General features: G+C 59.4%; 1 protein-coding gene across 10 annotated transcripts; it reads left to right on the plus strand.

The window, feature by feature from the left end:
* The first annotated feature begins 310 nt into the window (after positions 1 to 310).
* On the plus strand, positions 311 to 17,427 carry CARMIL3 (capping protein regulator and myosin 1 linker 3). 10 transcript variants are annotated; one of them, XM_038544257.1, is made up of 40 exons: positions 311 to 440; positions 1,937 to 2,031; positions 2,366 to 2,416; positions 2,517 to 2,576; positions 2,662 to 2,777; positions 2,993 to 3,090; positions 3,331 to 3,401; positions 3,500 to 3,573; positions 3,810 to 3,885; positions 3,969 to 4,057; positions 4,542 to 4,636; positions 4,863 to 4,949; positions 5,172 to 5,281; positions 5,422 to 5,499; positions 6,065 to 6,141; positions 6,222 to 6,326; positions 6,421 to 6,490; positions 6,978 to 7,059; positions 7,184 to 7,280; positions 7,443 to 7,497; positions 7,578 to 7,750; positions 8,027 to 8,095; positions 8,310 to 8,403; positions 8,493 to 8,591; positions 9,014 to 9,142; positions 9,327 to 9,440; positions 9,887 to 10,062; positions 10,855 to 10,942; positions 11,079 to 11,216; positions 11,496 to 11,559; positions 11,703 to 11,911; positions 12,297 to 12,400; positions 13,105 to 13,420; positions 13,816 to 13,944; positions 14,606 to 14,672; positions 14,787 to 14,876; positions 16,359 to 16,477; positions 16,564 to 16,744; positions 16,900 to 17,010; positions 17,124 to 17,427. In XM_038544257.1, the coding sequence occupies exons 1-40, from the start codon at positions 401 to 403 to the stop codon at positions 17,150 to 17,152; spliced, it is 4,125 nt and encodes a 1,374-aa protein (XP_038400185.1). In that variant the 5' UTR covers positions 311 to 400; the 3' UTR covers positions 17,153 to 17,427. The 10 variants fall into 10 exon arrangements, 7 of the variants coding, with proteins under 7 accessions (XP_038400185.1, XP_038400186.1, XP_038400187.1 ...); XM_038544258.1 differs by having other exon boundaries at positions 17,127 to 17,427; XM_038544259.1 differs by having other exon boundaries at positions 12,300 to 12,400.
* The last annotated feature ends 91 nt before the right edge of the window (positions 17,428 to 17,518 follow it).

Here is a 17,518-nt window from a genome sequence, read left to right on the forward strand (position 1 = left end):
CGGAAAGTGTGAGCCACCCCGTCCCGGAAGCGGCCGGCTCCGGGGGACACGCACGGGGCGTCGCACTCGGGAGCCGACGGGAGGGGTGGGCGCGAGCGCGCGCGGGGTCTCACGCGGCCGGGAGGCGCGGCGCGCATGCTCAGTCCCGCACCTCCCCGGGCGGGGCGGGAGACCCGGGCTTCTAGGCCCGGGAGCGGGGGGAGCGGGGGAGCGGGCGGGAGTGGGGGGGAGGGGGGAGGAGCGCTCGCGCAGCCGCCCCTGACAGGAGCGGGCTCGGCGGCTGCTGCAGCGCTGAGCGCCCGGGCCCTGCCGGAGCCGGGTCTAGCATGTGCCGCGGCTCCCCGGCGGCGGCGGCGGCGGCGGCGGCTCCTCTGCAGCAACGGCGGCAGCAGCGGCCGCCATGGCCAAGCCCGGCGCGGAGCTCACCCGCGAGCTGCAAGGTACGAGGCTGCGGTGGTCTCCGGGACGCCCCGTCCCGGAGCATCCCAGACCCAGTGCGTTCCTCCCCGCGGTGCACCCCTGCCCCGGTGCCTCCTCCCTCCCCGCGCCCCAAGCATTCCGGCTCCAAGGCAGCCCCCGGCCCCTGCACCCTAGCTCGGGGCATCGCAGTCCCCGGAGCATCCTCCACTGCCCGCCTCGCCTCACCCCGTCAGGACCTTCCAGCCCCAGAGCCGCCCGACGCGATCTTCGGTGACAGGTGCAGTCCCCTGGCGCTCCCTGGGGCTGCCTCTCATTGCTCCTGGCCCATCCCTCGGCGAGGCGTCCAGTCTCCCCTCCGGAGAGTCCCCGCTTCCCCGCCGGGCGGGGCCGCGGGCGCTGCCCCTGGTCCTGGCCGCCTCTGGGCTCAGCACCCTCCCTCCTCCCGGCCCCGCCCCGGAACTAGCCCTGAGAGCCCCTCCGGCAGCCCGGCAGCTCCCAGGCCAGTGGGGCAAAGAAGGGAGTCAGGGAAGAGGGCCCCACTGGAGCTGAAACCAAGAGCAGGGTCTCTGCAGCTCCCCTCCCACAACCCCCGTCTTAGCCTGCCCCTTCTCCCTACTTCTACCCACACCTCAAGGTCTCTCCTGTTTGTGAGGTTCTCACACTCAACCCAAACCAGGGCCCGACCCCCAGCACTATCACAGCCCTCACTGCCCCCTGCCCCAGGCGGGAGCCTAGTCTAGCCCACGCAGAAACCAGGACGCTCAAGGGTACTCAAGAGGCATGCTGCGCCGTGGCAATTTCCCATATCTACACACACACATAAACACGAGCATCGGATGTGTGTGTACACACATCTTAACAGAAACTGCACCCCCACCACACAAGCGCATGCACACACACGCACTAGGATATCTGGATGGTTTTACTAGGAAATTTAAACAGTAACTCCTTACCACCACCACCACCACCACCCCTGCCTCCCACCCTCATCCCCAAAGCAGAGCCGTCTTTCACAACTACAAGCATGGCACACTCATTCACCTATCCACCCCTACTAACACCACACACACAGCCTCCCTGGCGTCGTCAGAAGGCAGGCACGCATGCATAGTAAAAGGCAGACGCTCACACCCAGACCACCCAGAATATAGTCAAAGGGACACCCCCACACCCCCACACTGACTCACTATGTATGTGTTGATGGCTGCTGGAGAACATGGGTTGGAAAAATCCTTCACACCCGCCAAAGTGTAAGACACACCCTCCCACAGACAGTGTCACTCAGCAACTGTCCCCTGACTCAGGAACATCAGGAGCCAGAGTTTTCTCCACACCCCCCTTCCTCTCTAATAGGAAGAGAAAAGCCACCCAAGAAGGAAAGCCTCTCTCTCTCTCTCTCTCTCTCTCTCTCTCTCTTTCTTTGTCCTCTCATCTGACCCCACCCCTGGAGAACCCTGGGGAGGTGGGGATGGCCAGGGTAAGGGGAGCTCTGAGCAGGCCCCTCACCCACCCACAGATAGCATCAGGAGGTGCCTAAGCCAAGGGGCTGTGCTCCAACAACATCGGGTGAAGCTGGAAACGAAACCCAAGAAGTTTGAGGATCGAGTTCTGGTGAGGGCACTGCTCTTAGGCTGGGGGCTGGGGGAAGGAGCAGGCTGTGGGAGCATAATCAGGGGCAGCTGGGCTGCTGAGAACAAAAACACCAGGAGGCAGGGGAGACTAGGGATGGTGGGGGTGTGAGGAGACCAAGGCTGTGGAAGGGAGCAGGCCGGACTAGGTGGCTGTCTAGGAGCCCAGGGTGGGGCTGAGAGAGAGGGAGGACCCCTGGAGCAGGGGGCCACTGCTGATAGGAGTTGCACACAGGCTGAGGGGGCTGAAGGTGGACGGGAGGCCTTGGGCCCAGGAACTGCCACTGGCTGCTGACATTCTTTCCCTCTCTCTGAAGGCCCTGACGTCCTGGCGCCTCCACCTCTTCCCTCTGAAGGTCCCAGCCAAGGTGAGTCTGGCTGAGGAGCAGGGGTACCCCTGGACTACTCCTTCCAGAGTTAGGCACCCTAACCTCAAGATGAACATCCCCATGCCCACCCCCTCCACAGGTGGAGAGCTCCTTCAATGTCCTAGAAATCCGCGCCTTCAATACACTCAGTCAGAACCAGGTGAGTAGCAGGACTTGGGCCCTACTCTTGGGCCAGCAGGAGGAAGGATTTGATGTCCAAGGCCTTGGTTCCCTCTTTCCTCCAGATCCTAGTGGAGACGGAGCGTGGCCTGGTGAGCCTGCGGCTGCCATCCGCAGAGAGCGTAGACCAGGTGACGCGACATGTGAGCTCTGCCCTCTCCAAGGTCTGCCCTGGCCCCGGGTAAGTGGCAAAGGAGGAATCTTGCAAAGGATTAGACAACAAGGAGACTTCTCCTTCATTCTCTCCTTCCCCTGGACCTGGGCTCCTGGCACACCGAGGGGAAGAGCCCATATGTCCCCACTCGTGCTTGTTCCCAGGGACCCAGAAGCTATAACAGGAGAAGAACTGAGAGCCTCTTTCCACCCCTCTCTGGGATGGATTTGTTCGTTTTCCAGGTGTCTAATCCGGCGTGGAAATGCTGACACCCCAGAAGGGCCCCGAGACACATCCCCCAACTCTGAGACTTCCACATCTACTACTCATAGCGTCTGCGGTGAGCAGGGACAGACTCGATGGAAGTGGAACCTCAACTACCCTGCCCTTGTCCAGAGTCCCTTGTGCCTGAGGCTTTACCTGCCCCGAGGACTCTGTAGCTCTCAGACCTCAGAGGTTCATGGTGTAGCGGGTACCCAGGACACTGGCCACATACAATGACCTTCACCTTTCCTTGAGCCCCAAGCCTATTCCCCACACCCTTACCCCTCATGGAGCCAGCTCATGTTCTGCCCCACAGGTGGCTTCTCCGAGACCTATGCTGCCCTGTGTGACTACAATGGACTGCACTGCCGGGAGGAGGTGCAATGGGTACGTTGGGCAAGGACCCAGCAGGTGGGCAGGTGGGACCCAGAGGGAGAGGGCAAGGGATAAGGGGAGCAGCTGTGAGCCAGTTCCACCTCCCCAAGGATGTGGACACCATCTATCATGCCGAGGATAACCGGGAGTTCAATCTTTTGGATTTCAGCCACTTGGAAAGCCGGTAAGCGGATGGAGCAGAGACTCAATCCCCCCCTTCCAGCCTCAGCCCAACCCTGGCCCTTCCAGGCTCCCTCTTCTAGTCTTGCCTACAGCTCCAGCTCTATCTCCCCAACCCCACTCCCCCTTTCCCTCTACCCATCTAGACTTTCCCCAGCCCAACTACCCCATCCCTAGATTCTTCTTTCCTGCCCTGGCTACCTGCTCACCACTTGCCTGCCCCCTTCAATCTGCCCACAGAGACTTGGCCCTAATGGTGGCAGCCCTGGCCTACAATCAGTGGTTCACCAAACTCTACTGCAAGGATCTGCGACTGGTAGGGACTAGGAGGGCTGGGAGGAGGGGCTGGAGAGTGGTGTCCTCTCTGGCTCCTGATCAAAAAACCCCCTCTGTCCTTAGGGCTCTGAAGTGCTAGAACAGGTGCTACATACCCTGAGCAAGTCTGGGAGCCTTGAAGAGCTGGTGCTGGACAATGCTGGGCTTAAGACGTGAGGCCAGCCTCCTCCCTGGGCAGTAGTGCCCCAATGATGTAGGCTTAGGGTCACAGAACCTCAGAGCATGATGCGGCCTCCAAGCTATCTCCTCCAGCTCCTCACTTGACAGAAAAGGAGACATAGGCCCCAAAAGGGCACAAAGCAAGTCTGTGGTCAAGCTGGGACTCAGACCCAAGCCTCCTGGCCCCCCAGCTCCAGGGCTTCTCCCAGTATGGTCCATGCCCCATCCCTCTCTTCTGTCAACTACCCAGCAGGGTGGGCTGCTCTAGTCTCAAGGACCCAGAGCTAGGCTTTGTCTTAGTACAACTTCCCAACTTCCCACTTCCTTCAGAGTGATGACAAGCTCCCTGGCAGGGCCCAAGCTGGTCCCCACCTGTGGGGGCCTCTGACCTTTCCAGAGCCATGCAGGCAGGCAGGTGGAAGAAGAGGGGAAGCCCAGGGGCTGGGACAAACAAATCCTTCCTCCCCTTCCCTGAAGGGACTTTGTCCAGAAGCTGGCCGGGGTGTTTGGGGAGAACGGGAGCTGTGTGCTGCATGCCCTCACTCTGTCCCACAACCCCATCGAGGACAAGGGTGAGCCCCAGCCCTGAATCCTACCCCCCACAACACAGACCCCTGTCCTCGCCCAGAGCCCAACGCCGGGCTGAACAGGGGCTCTATGGCCTGATGCCAGCCCTTGCCCCAGTACTACTGTCCTTGACCCCGGGCCTATACCCCCTTCAACCCCTCACCCTGACTCTGCACCCCTGATGCCCACCACCTGCCCCTCACTGGGCCCATTTCTCTCTCCACTCCCCAGGCTTCCTCAGTCTGAGTCAGCAGCTCCTCTGCTTCCCCACTGGCCTCACCAAATTGTGCCTGGCCAAGACTGCCATTTCCCCTCGAGGTACTTGCACCAGGACCCCCGACCTCTGACCTCAGCCCCCCCATCCCACCCTCCCTTAGCATCCTCTGGAGCCTTGAGTCCCGGAGGTGGACCAGCACACTCACACAGTATCGCAGGGATCCAAGGAAGGGAAATGAGCCACATCTCAGGGTGGGGAAGAATTGTGGAGAAGGGGAGAGGTGGGGATGGGGGCCAACCCAGCTCAGTGCCCACTGTGCTCAGGGCTCCAGGCGCTGGGCCAGACCTTCGGGGCCAACCCAGCCTTTGCCAGCTCCCTTCGATACCTGGACCTGAGCAAGAACCCTGGGCTGCTCGCCACAGATGAGGCCAATGTGAGTCCATGGGACATAGCTGAAGCCCTGCAGAAGCATGCTCAGGCTTCAGGACCTGGGAATCTCTGCCCTATAGCTTGGGGGTAGAGGGGCTCTGTCGCCCCTTCCTTCCCTGGCAGCCCCTCTGTCCTTGTTCCCAGGCCCTCTACAGTTTCCTGGCCCAGCCCAATGCTCTGATGCACCTGGACCTGGCAGGGACTGACTGCGCCATTGACTTGGTAAGGGGTCGGAGACAGAAGAGGTGATTTAGGGAGGCTAGGGTGGGTCCCTGCCTCACCACCCTTGCCTTGAGTGGACAGAGCTGGCAGGATGACTCGAAGTTCAGCTGAATTATAAGGCAACGCCAGCTCACACCTCTGGGGTATGCTATCCCGGCCACTGCCCGAGGTCCGACTGGCTGTGCCTGAAAGCCAGCCCTTCCTCTACTCCGCAACTGTGCACCCTGGCATAGGGCTGAGCCCATCAGGAGGAAAGGGCTCTTCCTCTAACTTAAACACAGTGCCTCATGAGCCCCTGGTAGCCCTGGCTTTACACATTCACTACCTGTGAGACTCTCCCCACCCCTGGGGGTCAGGCAGGGAGTAGACCCACTTTCCACAGAGGGGAAAACTGAGGTATTGAGAGGCAAAGTGGGCATTCATAGAAGGGCTCACACAGACCAACTGCTGAGGGTGACGAGGGTGATGAGCCAGGACCTTGAAGGGGAGGGAGGGAGGAGTCCTTGCCAGCCCCTCCCCACACCCCTCTCAGCCCCTGTGACACCCACCATGTCTCTCCCCACAGCTTCTGGGAGCCCTGCTCCACGGGTGCTGCTCCCACCTAACCTACCTCAACCTGGCGCGCAACAGCTGCTCCCACAGGTGGGAGCACGAGGGATGCAGGGAGGGATGGGGTGAGCCACACCTTCCCCCTCCCTTGCTGATCCCAGGAGTCTCTGCAGGAAGGGCAGGGAGGCCCCGCCGGCCTTCAAGCAGTTCTTCAGCAGCACCTACACACTGAGCCACGTCAACCTGTCTGCCACAAGGCTGCCCCTGGAGGCCCTCAGGTCGGGTGGGTGCAGGGTTGGGGGGCGTCCAAGAGGGAACCATGAGAGAAGAGGGTGAGAGGTAGAGATGGGCCCGCTGACCTTCCTCCCACAGGGCACTGCTCCAGGGCCTCTCCCTCAACACTCACCTCAGTGACCTGCACCTGGACCTCAGCAGCTGTGAGGTGAGCCCCCCTTCCCCCAGCACCACCGCCAGTCCCCCACCCATAACCCCACAGTTCATTTCCCCAACCGTCACCAAACGCTGGCTCTATCTTGCCTCTGTGCTGCACCCCTGCGGCCCTTGGACCCACCACACCTCCATTTTCCTTCTTAGTCGGTAGTTGGCACGCTGTCTTCAGAAGTCATTTTCAGCCACCCATCTCCTCCTCCCTGGAAGCTTTGGAGCGAGAGATACTAGACATTTCCACCAGAGGGCAGGAGCGAGCTATCTCAGAGCAGCCACCTGGAGAGATTTCGGGCTAAAGGGAGACGGGGAGAGAGCCCTGGGGAAGGATCTGGTGTGGAGAAGGGGCCTCCTGATTTGACACCTGAGACCTGGGCTGGCCTTGAGTCCTGGTGTGACTAGTCTCTGAGCATTAAAGGTGCCCTCCCTCCACCCCCACCCCTGCTCTAACCGCCCTCCCAAACCCCCCCACCGTGTCCCTGCAGCTCCGCTCAGCAGGAGCCCAGGCTTTGCAGGAGCAGCTGGGGACTGTCACCTGTGTGGGCAGCCTGGATCTGTCAGACAATGGTGAGTAGGGGCACTTCCCTTCCTGGGAACCAGTGGGGTCAGGGCTGGAGCATGGGGAGAACCCCCAAGGATGCTCCAGTGAGCCTCAGGCCTCAAGGCCAAACTTCTCCCATCTGTTGGCCAGGGTTTGACTCCGACCTCCTGACGCTGGTGCCTGCACTTGGAAAGAACAAGTCCCTCAAGCACCTGTTCCTGGGCAAGAACTTCAACGTCAAGGCCAAGTGAGGCCCCTCCCCATACCCACAGACCCCACTCCATCATCCACCTACCCTTTTGTCTCACTGTGGCCCCTCTGCCCCCTCTCCTGCTCAAGTCACTTCCTGCTCCGCCAGTACCTCGACCCCGGCCCCTCCCCTCCTGCTCTGAGCCCTGACTCCCCACAGGACCCTGGAGGAAATCCTCCATAAGCTGGTGCAACTGATCCAAGAAGAGGATTGTGTGAGTTCCTGGGCCCTGGGAGGGACCCACAGTGGCAGGGGCTACGGGGACCAGGCCCAACCCCACTCTTGCCCACACAGTCCCTGCAGTCACTGTCTGTGGCAGACTCGCGGCTGAAGCTTCGCACCAGCATCCTCATCAATGCACTGGGAAGCAACACCTGCCTAGCCAAGGTAGACCTGAGCGGCAACGGCATGGAGGACATCGGGGCCAAGATGCTGTCCAAGGCCCTGCAGATCAACTCCTCCCTCAGGTGCAGTGCACAGCTGGGCCCCGACCTGGAGCTTTGGTGCCCCCCCACAACACACACGGACACAGACACACACGCACACAGGCGCACACAGGCGCCCTCCCCCCCTTGCCTGTTGCTCTGTACCCCAGCTTCCAGGACACCCTCAGGCCCAGAACCATCCTGGAGTCAACCACATCACCCAGTAAAGGAGGGAGGACTCCAGAGCAGGCTAATGTGCCTGCCAGAAACAGGGACCCAGAGGGAGGAGCCACCAGCTACTGTTCACTGTCTCCCTAGAACCATCCTATGGGATCGGAACAACACATCTGCCCTGGGCTTTCTGGACATTGCGAGGGCCCTGGAGAGGTGAGCGGACCAGGGCTCTGCCCTGACCCCAGTCCCAGCCTCTCTGGGCCTAGACCAGGCCTGTTAGACCAGCCCTTACCCCAGCTTGCTCAACCTATTTGCACAGAAATGCTAGGAAAGGCCGAGGGTGAGGGAAATGGTCGGCAAGGGGGTGTGGGGAGCAAGGGCCGGTCCCCCCCTCTCCCCCACCCAGCTGTACCACTGTGCCCCACAGCAACCACACACTGCGCTTCATGTCCTTCCCTGTGAGCGACATCTCCCAAGCCTACCGCAGTGCCCCTGAGCGCACCGAGGATGTCTGGCAGAAGGTAGAGGCCTCGGCTGCCGGGTAGAACAGGGAGGGGCAGAGGCCAGCCCATGTCCCAGGCCCTGATCCCTCCTACCTCATCCCCTCCAGATCCAGTGGTGCCTGGTGAGGAACAACCACTCCCAGACGTGCCCCCAGGAGCAGGCCTTCAGGCTGCAGCAGGGCCTAGTGACCAGCAGCGCCGAGCAAGTAAACGTTTCCCTCTGGGACACATGGGGCATGCATGGGGCATGTGGGGCTCAGGTCTGACACGATGGAGCATGCACATGCTTGGGGGCAGGACATGAAAGAGGCATTTTATGGCATCTATAACTGGACTGAGTATGTGGGACAGCAAAAGACAGGACATTGGCAGTATGGCCTCAAACATGAGAGGACGTGTGGGGGGCCCCAGACAAGGAGTGTGCAGGACTGCAGGAGCTCCCCTGGGCATTCAAGGGCATCCCAAGAAGACGAGAAAGCAGACCCTCCAGAGACACCACCACCACCCCATCAATGCCAGCATCAGGAGCACTGCCCCAGGGGACCCAGGAGTGGGGTGCCTGGGGTCCCACCTTAGGAAGATAAGGGTGCAAGTGTCCACCCTGACTCTTCTACTGGCTGTGCTCCAGATGCTGCAGCGGCTGTGCGGCCGAGTGCAAGAGGAGGTTCGGGCACTGAGGTTGTGCCCCCTGGAACCTGTGCAAGATGAGCTGCTTTATGCTCGGGACCTCATCAAGGATGCCAAAAATTCACGGGCGGTGAGCCCTCCATAGCCCCAGCCTCCCTCACAGACCGAGAGCCCAGGAAGGCCAGCCACACTACTCCAGGAGTATCCGGGCCCTGACCCATGCATGCATCTGCTCTCCTCACCCAGGGCCCCCAGGGACATGGTCAGGCCCAATTTTGACACACACACCCCCATGATAATCCCTTCCTCTGCAGCTATTCCCCAGCCTCTACGAGCTGGGCCACGTGCTAGCCAATGATGGGCCTGTACGACAGAGGCTGGAGTCGGTTGCTAGTGAGGTGTCCAAGGCTGTGGACAAAGAGCTGCAGGCAAGTCCTGAGGGAGGAAGCCCAATGTTGACCAAGGGTCAAAGCCAAGGGCTAAGATCAGCATGGGGATATTACTGGGGACAAGAAGGAGACACAGAGTGGAGGCCACCCACACTCCCAGTATGTCAGGCATTGCTGGCAAACAGGGCTTGGATTTTTTTCTGCTATCTTCCACTTTGGCCTCTGAACTCCAATCTCTCCCCTCTGGACTCTGATCCTTGGACTGACTCTCCCCTGTCCATATGGTAGGGTGGAAGGGACACTTGCCAGGATGTGGGGGAGCCTGAGTGTCCCAGGCTCTCCTGGTAACCAGACCTGGAATGTTTGGTGGGCCTTTCAGTCTCACCACAGGGGGCTGGAGAGATAGGCTGGAGGCTCTCCTGGTGTGGTGCCAGCCCTGACCCTGCCCCCCCATGGGGCTCTGGCCTCCCTTCCCCCCATACCAGGTGATCCTGGAGTCGATGGTCAGCCTAACACAGGAGTTATGTCCCGTGGCCATGCGAGTGGCTGAGGGGCACAACAAGATGCTGAGCAATGTGGCCGAGCGCGTCACTGTGCCCCGGAACTTCATCCGAGGGGCGCTGCTGGAGCAGGCAGGACAGGACATTCAGAACAAGCTGGAGTGAGAGGCGGAGGGGGTTGGCACTGGGACGGGGCTGGATTTGGCCCAGAGCACTTAGGGACTTGGGGCCCAGCTATCAGCAATGAATAATGAATGGCACAATCTCCATTACAAGGGATAAATCTTTAACTAACTGCAACCTTGCTATTTAGGGTCTGACTGGTCTTTGCCCTAGAATCTAAGTGCTGAGCCTGGGTTTAGGAGCCTGGCAAGTACACACAGGAGTACACTCACACACACACAGCCACGCACAGACACCAAGATTTATCTCCCAAAACAAAGCACAGCCTCTTCAGAGGCGTGGACAAAATTGAAGGGGGGGGGGGGGGGTGCGTGGTTATATTCTGCCCCTTCCAGTTCTTGTTGCCTGCACCCCTGCCAGAGCCCTCATTCTGGGTACCACCCTTCACCAAAGCAGAAGAAAATGATCACACACATACATGAAACGGCCAAGCTCAAGCCAAAAAGTTTCTGGGCTTACAGCAGAGACCAGCAGGGTTTATTCAACACCCCAGTTTACCCAGCTCTGCTTTACTGGAATTCCAGGAGCCTGGCCTGGAGGCCTCTTGCTCCCCTTCAACTCCTCTTTGCCCGCCCTCCTGACCCACACACACCTATGCTGGGGGTCAGTGGGTGGGACGGGGCATGTCTTTATGGAGACATAGGGGAGACCTAAGGTGCCTCTATGGACAGCGAGGCCAGCTGCCCACTCCCCTAGGCATCTGAGGAAGGGTGGGGCCGAGGCCCAGGGGCCTGGAAGGGGTGGCTGAGCAGTCCTACCTGTACCCACAGCGAAGTGAAGCTCTCAGTAGTCACCTACTTGACCAACTCCATAGTGGATGAAATCCTGCAGGAGCTCTACCACTCCCATAAGAGCCTGGTAAGACTTCAGAACCCACCAGGCTCAGGTGCACCCTCCACCCCACATCGTCCCATCTCCCCCAAGCAACCCTTCCCCAAAGCCCTGGGAAGTGGGCAGCTTCCTTGGGAACCTGTTCGTGCCTGTCCCTCCCCAGGCCCGGCACCTGGCCCAGCTAAAGACACTATCAGATCCACCGTTGGGGCCAGGCCAAGGGCAGGATCTGTCCTCCCGGGGCCGAGGCCGGAACCACGACCATGAGGAGACCACAGATGATGAACTTGGGACCAATATTGTGAGTGCCTCCACCCTGCACTCCCCACCCTAAACTAGAAACCTGCAAAACACTGTCCCTTTCCATTTCCCTGGGCTCCCCTCTCCCCGGTCACTGGGCCTGGGTTTCATCCTCCATCCCAATCCAGCCTCGCCCCTTCCCTCATCCCAATCCCTCAGCCACCCAAGGACAACAGGGAGGCAGGAGGGTCTCTAAAGAGTAGGCTTTTCAAGGAATAGCCTTCGGGTGAGGGTCCTGGGACTTGCAATCACTCCCCACCCTTCGTCTCCATTTCTGCAGGACACCATGGCCATCAAAAAGCAGAAACGCTGCCGCAAGATCCGGCCAGTGTCCGCCTTCATTAGTGAGTCCCCAGCCTCAATTCTAATGTCCTCCAGGTTCCTCCACCCTTCCCAGGCCCTGGTCCCTTTCTTTTTAATTCTGTCTCGCCAGCCTGCTTTCTCCCTGTGCCTCCTGCTGGTCCTTCTAAGGCTACTGTGCCCACAGGTGGGAGCCCTCAGGACATGGAAAGCCAGCTGGGGAGCCTGGGGATCCCCCCCGGCTGGTTCTCAGGACTCGGGAGCAGCCAGCCCACAGCCAGTGGCTCCTGGGAGGATCTGTCTGAGCTGCCCACTCACGGCTATAAACTGAGGCATCAAACACAAGGCAGGCCCCGGCCCCCCAGGACCACACCTCCAGGACCCGGTCGGCCCAGTGTGAGTCCCCAAATCCTCCCAAGAGGACCAACTTCACTTAGCAATGCCACAGCCAGAGGTTCTAGCTTTAGGACCCAAATGCCAGAAACATCAGCCTTGGGAGAGCAGGCAGGGGCCGAAGAAGGCCACCAAAGAGAGGATGGGATTATCCAGTTCTCCGAGATAGGAAATCTCTATCTGCCAGACAGCAGCGGTTCCCATCTGGGTGAGGAATAGAGCCAAGAGCCACCAAACTTAGGAAATGCCCCATGTGCACTGAAGTCTCAGTTTCCATGGGACAAACAAGAGGCAAGTCCAAGTCCAAAGAGGAAGGCCCTGAGTGGATGGGGGCAATGGGGAGGACTTCTGCATCCAGATGAGATACCCTCCAGGACTTTCCTCCCAGCAGATGCCAGTGACTGGGACTCGTCAGGAGAATGGGATGGCCACCCGCCTGGATGAGGGGCTGGAGGACTTTTTCAGCCGAAGGGTCATGGATGAAAGCTCCAGGTGTGGCAACTAGATACAGTCCCATTTTCTGCAGGCCCACAGGCCCTGTAGGGCTCCTGTGTCCTCCCAGCAATCACAGGGGCCTCTCCAATAGCAGGTTCCAAAGCCAGTCCCCCTGGAACATTTCCCCACGTTCTCATCCTTCCCCACCCAGCCCTTAACTCTCAGGTTCTCTGATTGTCCTCAGGACAGCTGGAAGGGATGGCCAGGGTGAACCACCACAATGGCATGATGGAGACAGGGGTGGGTGAATGGGGGAACAGCAGGCCCTAAGATGGGATGGCAGTCAGTGGAGAGAGGCCTGGAGGGTATATTCTCCGTCACAGTCCTTCGGACTCCCTAGCATCTGTCCAGAAGAAACAGTCGCCTGGAAAAGCAGAGAGAAGGGTGAGGGGTCAGGGCCAGGGGGTGCCTGGGAGGAAGGAGTTGCTGTGGAGATGGGGGGAAGGAGGCTGCTGGAGGGTTTTTACAGGGAAGTTAAGGACACCATCTCCCCTGAGAACAAAGTGGAAAGGATTACGGGGTAGCAGGAGAGGCTGGATGGGAGAGGGAAGTGGGAGGTTTATTAGACCTAGGCCTACACTAGTGCCAGCACTGCCAGCACCAGCCAAGGGTAGGGGGTGGGGGTGTCCTGATCTGCCCCCGTATTTGGCATTTGCATCTGCCCTCATGGCTTTGTCACTAACTCACCCAACCCTGCCCAGCTACCCCCGGACTCTGCGGACCCTGCGGCCAGGCCTCTCAGAGCCACCGCTGCCTCCACTCCAGAAGAAGAGGCGCAGAGGCCTGTTTCACTTCCGCCGGCCCCGGAGCTTCAAGGGGGACCGGGGCCCAGGGTCCCCCACCACCGGGCTCCTCCTCCCTCCGCCCCCACCCCCACCCCCAACTCAGGAGAGTCCCCCCAGTCCAGATCCCCCCAGCCTCGGCAATAACTCCTCCCCCTGTTGGAGCCCAGAGGAGGAGAGTGGCCCCCTCCCTGGATTTGGGGGGAGCCGAGGGCCTTCCTTCCGCAGGAAGATGGTAAGTGAGGTGAAGTGCTGCATCCTTCCTGGTTGCTGTTCTGCACATAGCCCACCCATGTACCCAACCCAGGTAGTTAATGGGAGAAGACTAGGACTCAGGATTCTCGGGAGCTTTGGTCATCCCGATGGCCCCCTACCCCCCCCACCCCAGCCCCACTCCTTGAGCGGCCTAAGCCTGGTGACCCAGAGCATGCTGGGAGTGCTGCATGCAAAGGAGGGCAAAAAAAAAAAAAAAAAGGACTCCTCTGAGGAGTCAGAGGAGGGCCAGAGGGCTGGGGCAGGGGAGCCCCCGGGCTGGGCGCTGAGGGGGGAAGGGCCCTCCCTTGCTCCCTTGCTGCCCTTGGAGCCCCTTCTCCATCAGGAACTGCTTGTAAACCCTAGGCCTTGTTCCAGGGCACTGAGGGGGCAGAGCCAGGGGAGGGGGGCCTGGCCCCTGGGACAGCACAGCAGCCAAGGGTCCATGGTGTTGCCCTTCCTGGGTTGGGAAGAGCCAAGGGTTGGAGCTTCGACGGGAAACGAGAGGTGAGGGGGAGCCCAGGCACCCAACCGTTCCTACGGATCCCCCGTCTGCCTTCCCTTCCATGCCAGTCCCTGCTGGGCCAGCAGAGAGAGTGAGTCTGTGGTGTTAGAAGGTGTGAGCCGCAGGTCTGCTCCCGTCAGTCCGCAACCTTGCCTGCCTCGAAAGCCTGGGCAGGTCACCTCCTCCTGGAGCCTCTACCTCCTTGCGAAATGGGCAGTCATAGAAATACTGACTTCTAGAGCTCACTTTCTGAAACTTTGGTGACTTGATTACCACCTTCACAATGGATTTTTACCCTCTCCACCTACCAACCTGTATTACCATTTACACATTTTTCTTTAAATCAACTTACCTTTTTAGCTTTGGTCCTAAGCATTATTTTTTCAAAGCGTGGGCTTCCTGTACTAGTCATGTTTTTTTTTTTCTACCACACATAAAATAAGCAAATAACTATTAAAATAACAGTATGCTCCTTCGTCTAAACCATTTCTTATGCCCCTCGGGTGGTAGGGGTGCCACTTTCAGAGGGAAGAGGGTCCAAGGGTCTAGGGACTGATGCCATGAGAACAGCCTGAGAGGCCAGAACAGAAACCCTCTCCTCACTAACCACAGCCCCAGTGTGGAGGATATTTTTCTTATGACCTGACTCTGCTGTCCTTTCAGGGCCCAGGCCCAGACCTGGAGGGCAGTGTCCAGGCTTGGCAGAAACGGCGCTCTTCAGACGACGCAGGTAAGAACAGTTGCCCTCACTTCCTTTCCTTGACCCCTCTCTCAGGGGCCCCTCCTGATGTGCCTCTCCCCTTCCTCCCTTTCCCCCTTTCCCCATCCCCTCCCCGTGCTCCAGGGCCTGGGGCCTGGAAGCCCCCACCGCCACCCCAAAGCACCAAGCCAAGCTTCAGCGCCATGCGCCGAGCAGAGGCCACATGGCACATAGGTATGGAGCGCCTCTTCTCGGGCAGCGACACTGAAGGCCCAGGGTGTGCCCAAAGAACCAGAACCCACAGCCCCTGTGTTGGGGAATTTACAGCCAGGATGGGGCAGTGAGGATGTCACCACCGTAAACGTGTTTACGGATATTTACAAAGCTACGTGCAAAAGAAAACGAACAAGCCCATCCAAAGCAACGTCCTACAAAACAAGTTCTGTTTGCCAGCCAGGGTTAGCAGATAGGAACAATACTTTGTGGGTGGTTCCAGGGAACTCTGGAGGGCAGGTGCCACCTCTGGCCACCATCAGCAGAGTGGCACTTCTGTAAAGAAGGCCTCTCTCTCTGCACCTCAGGGGGTAATAGGGTGGGCAAGTACCCCACCTCAAACAGGGCAGTCTCCTCCAAAAGTAGCTTGCCACGCTATCCTCAGTTCACTCAGAAACGTGCCTCAAGGAAGGGGCAAAAGGCATGCGTTGGAGATCAGAAACTGGATCTCAATCCCAGCTCAGCCACCACTTCCCAAGTCGACCTTAAGCAAATCATTTACTTTCTGGCTTCAGGACTCTGAAGGAGTAAATAAACTGTGACATGATGCTTTCTTTCTGCAGGAGCATCTTTCACTTAAGGAGCCTCTAAAGGAAACTTGGTCAGCTGGGCATCAACTGAATTGCCCACAGGCCTAGAATATGACCCTCCAACAACATCAACATGGACAAATCTCCCCATAGAAGTAGACACTTGCTCCCCTGCCCCACTCCCATTGCAAGGCTAGGGTACAAGGGTGTGATGCAGAGCCTGTGCTCCTGGCCCGTCCTCCGAGGCCGTCTTTGCCACTTATCCCATCCCACACACAGACCAGTTCAAACACCTAAAGTGAGGCTCCATCCTTCATTTAGAAAACTAAAAGAGTCAGATACTCCACTGTGTACACACCTACCACCAGCACCTTCCAGGTCCCTCTTATACCTCACATATACACAACACAGACAACACCTTCCAGTCAGCATACCCTTGGGTCAGATTGCATAAAGCCACAGAGGCGGCAGGAGGAGGGTGTCAGGACATCTCTCCCCAGGGCTCTCACCATCTAAATCAGACTGGCAGACAGAATCCAGCAAATGCCAGGCTGCAGCCTTGGCAGGGCCCCGGGGCACTGCAGCCCTGAATAGACAGCCATGCCTGTGGACCCAGCGGTCCCTGCACCCTGGCTCTGCTCCAGCAGGAACAGGCCTGGGGACTACTCTTCAAGAGGAACAGCCAGGCCAGAGCACCCATCCTCCAAAGGCAATGGGCTCCAGACAGTCCTGGAGGCCAGGGGCTATGAAAACATGAGAGTGAGGGATACATCCAGGACAGACACACAGGAGCAAATGGGCTTGGGGGCAGGAGTGTGTCCTGGCTTCTAGGGCGTCATGAGGACAGAGAGGGCAGGACGAGCTATGCAAGAATGCCTTTTCCTGCAGCTTCTCCTCTCTTCTCATCCCCCAGCGGAGGAGAGTGCCCCCAACCACAGCTGCCAGAGCCCCAGCCCAGCCTCTCAGGATGGGGAGGAAGAGAAAGAGGGGGCCCTCTTCCCAGAGAGGACCATTCCCGCTAGGAATGCCAAGGTGAGGGCCAGCAAGGCAGATGAAAGGGGTCCTTGGATGAGGTGAAAGGACTAACTGACTGACCCAGCATTTTTCTTCTTCTGCAGCTACAGGACCCCCCTTTAGCTCCACGGCCTCCCAAACCAGTGGCTGTGCCTAGGGGCCGCCGCCCCCCTCAGGAGCCTGGGGGCAGGGAGGAGGCTGAAGCTGGGGGTACAGCCCCAGGAATGAATAAGCCCAGGCTGAGGCTGGGCTCCCAGCAGGACCAAGAGGAGCCTGAGGTCCAAGGTCTGCCACCCAGCCAGAGGGGGGGTCGGGTGCCTCAGAGGCCTTACTGCCCACATCAGGACCCCCTCCTGGGCTTGGAATGAGTCATAGCCTGCATAAGTGCCTGGCCTATGAGCTCTACTCTTGTGTCGGGCCTGCCTTGACTGTCATTTCAGGGCCCCCTGATCCAGGCCGCCGGACTGCCCCCCTGAAGCCCAAGAGGACACGGCGGGCACAGTCCTGTGACAAGCTGGAACCTGATAGAAGACAGCCCCCTGACCCCACAGGTGCCAGTAGGGTGGGCAACAGGGCGGTCCCCCTCTGCCTGACGTGGCATACGCCCTGCCGAGAGGCTGGCTCTCCCTGTCCAGGAAACAGGACTCCCTGGATTTGTCCCCAGCAGGAACCAGTGAGCCAGGAACAGACTGACAGCTACTGCAGCACCCTGCCCAGCCCTCCTCTCGACATGTGCCTCACAAGGACTCAGACCCCAACCCTTCCACCCACACCTCCAGGCCCTCTGCCCTCCCATCCCACAGGGGCAGGATGGCAGGATGAGGTGTGGGGACAGGAAGGGAAGGGCCACCTGGAGAGAGGGAGGCAAAGCTTGGGACAGAGCCGTCCTCTCTCCTGGAAGGGCGGATCTGTCCCTCTATCCCCAGGGACTCTCTCCCTCCTTGTATAGAATAAAAAACCAAAATCACTGCCTGCCTCATCTCTGCTGTCTTCCCCCATTCACTGCCACCTCCACCCCCACCATCTGCTCCCCTTTAGTGCACAATGTTTGGTCGCAGT

This window comes from Canis lupus, chromosome 8, assembly GCF_011100685.1.
Source record: "Canis lupus familiaris isolate Mischka breed German Shepherd chromosome 8, alternate assembly UU_Cfam_GSD_1.0, whole genome shotgun sequence".
Lineage (NCBI taxonomy): Eukaryota > Metazoa > Chordata > Mammalia > Carnivora > Canidae > Canis > Canis lupus.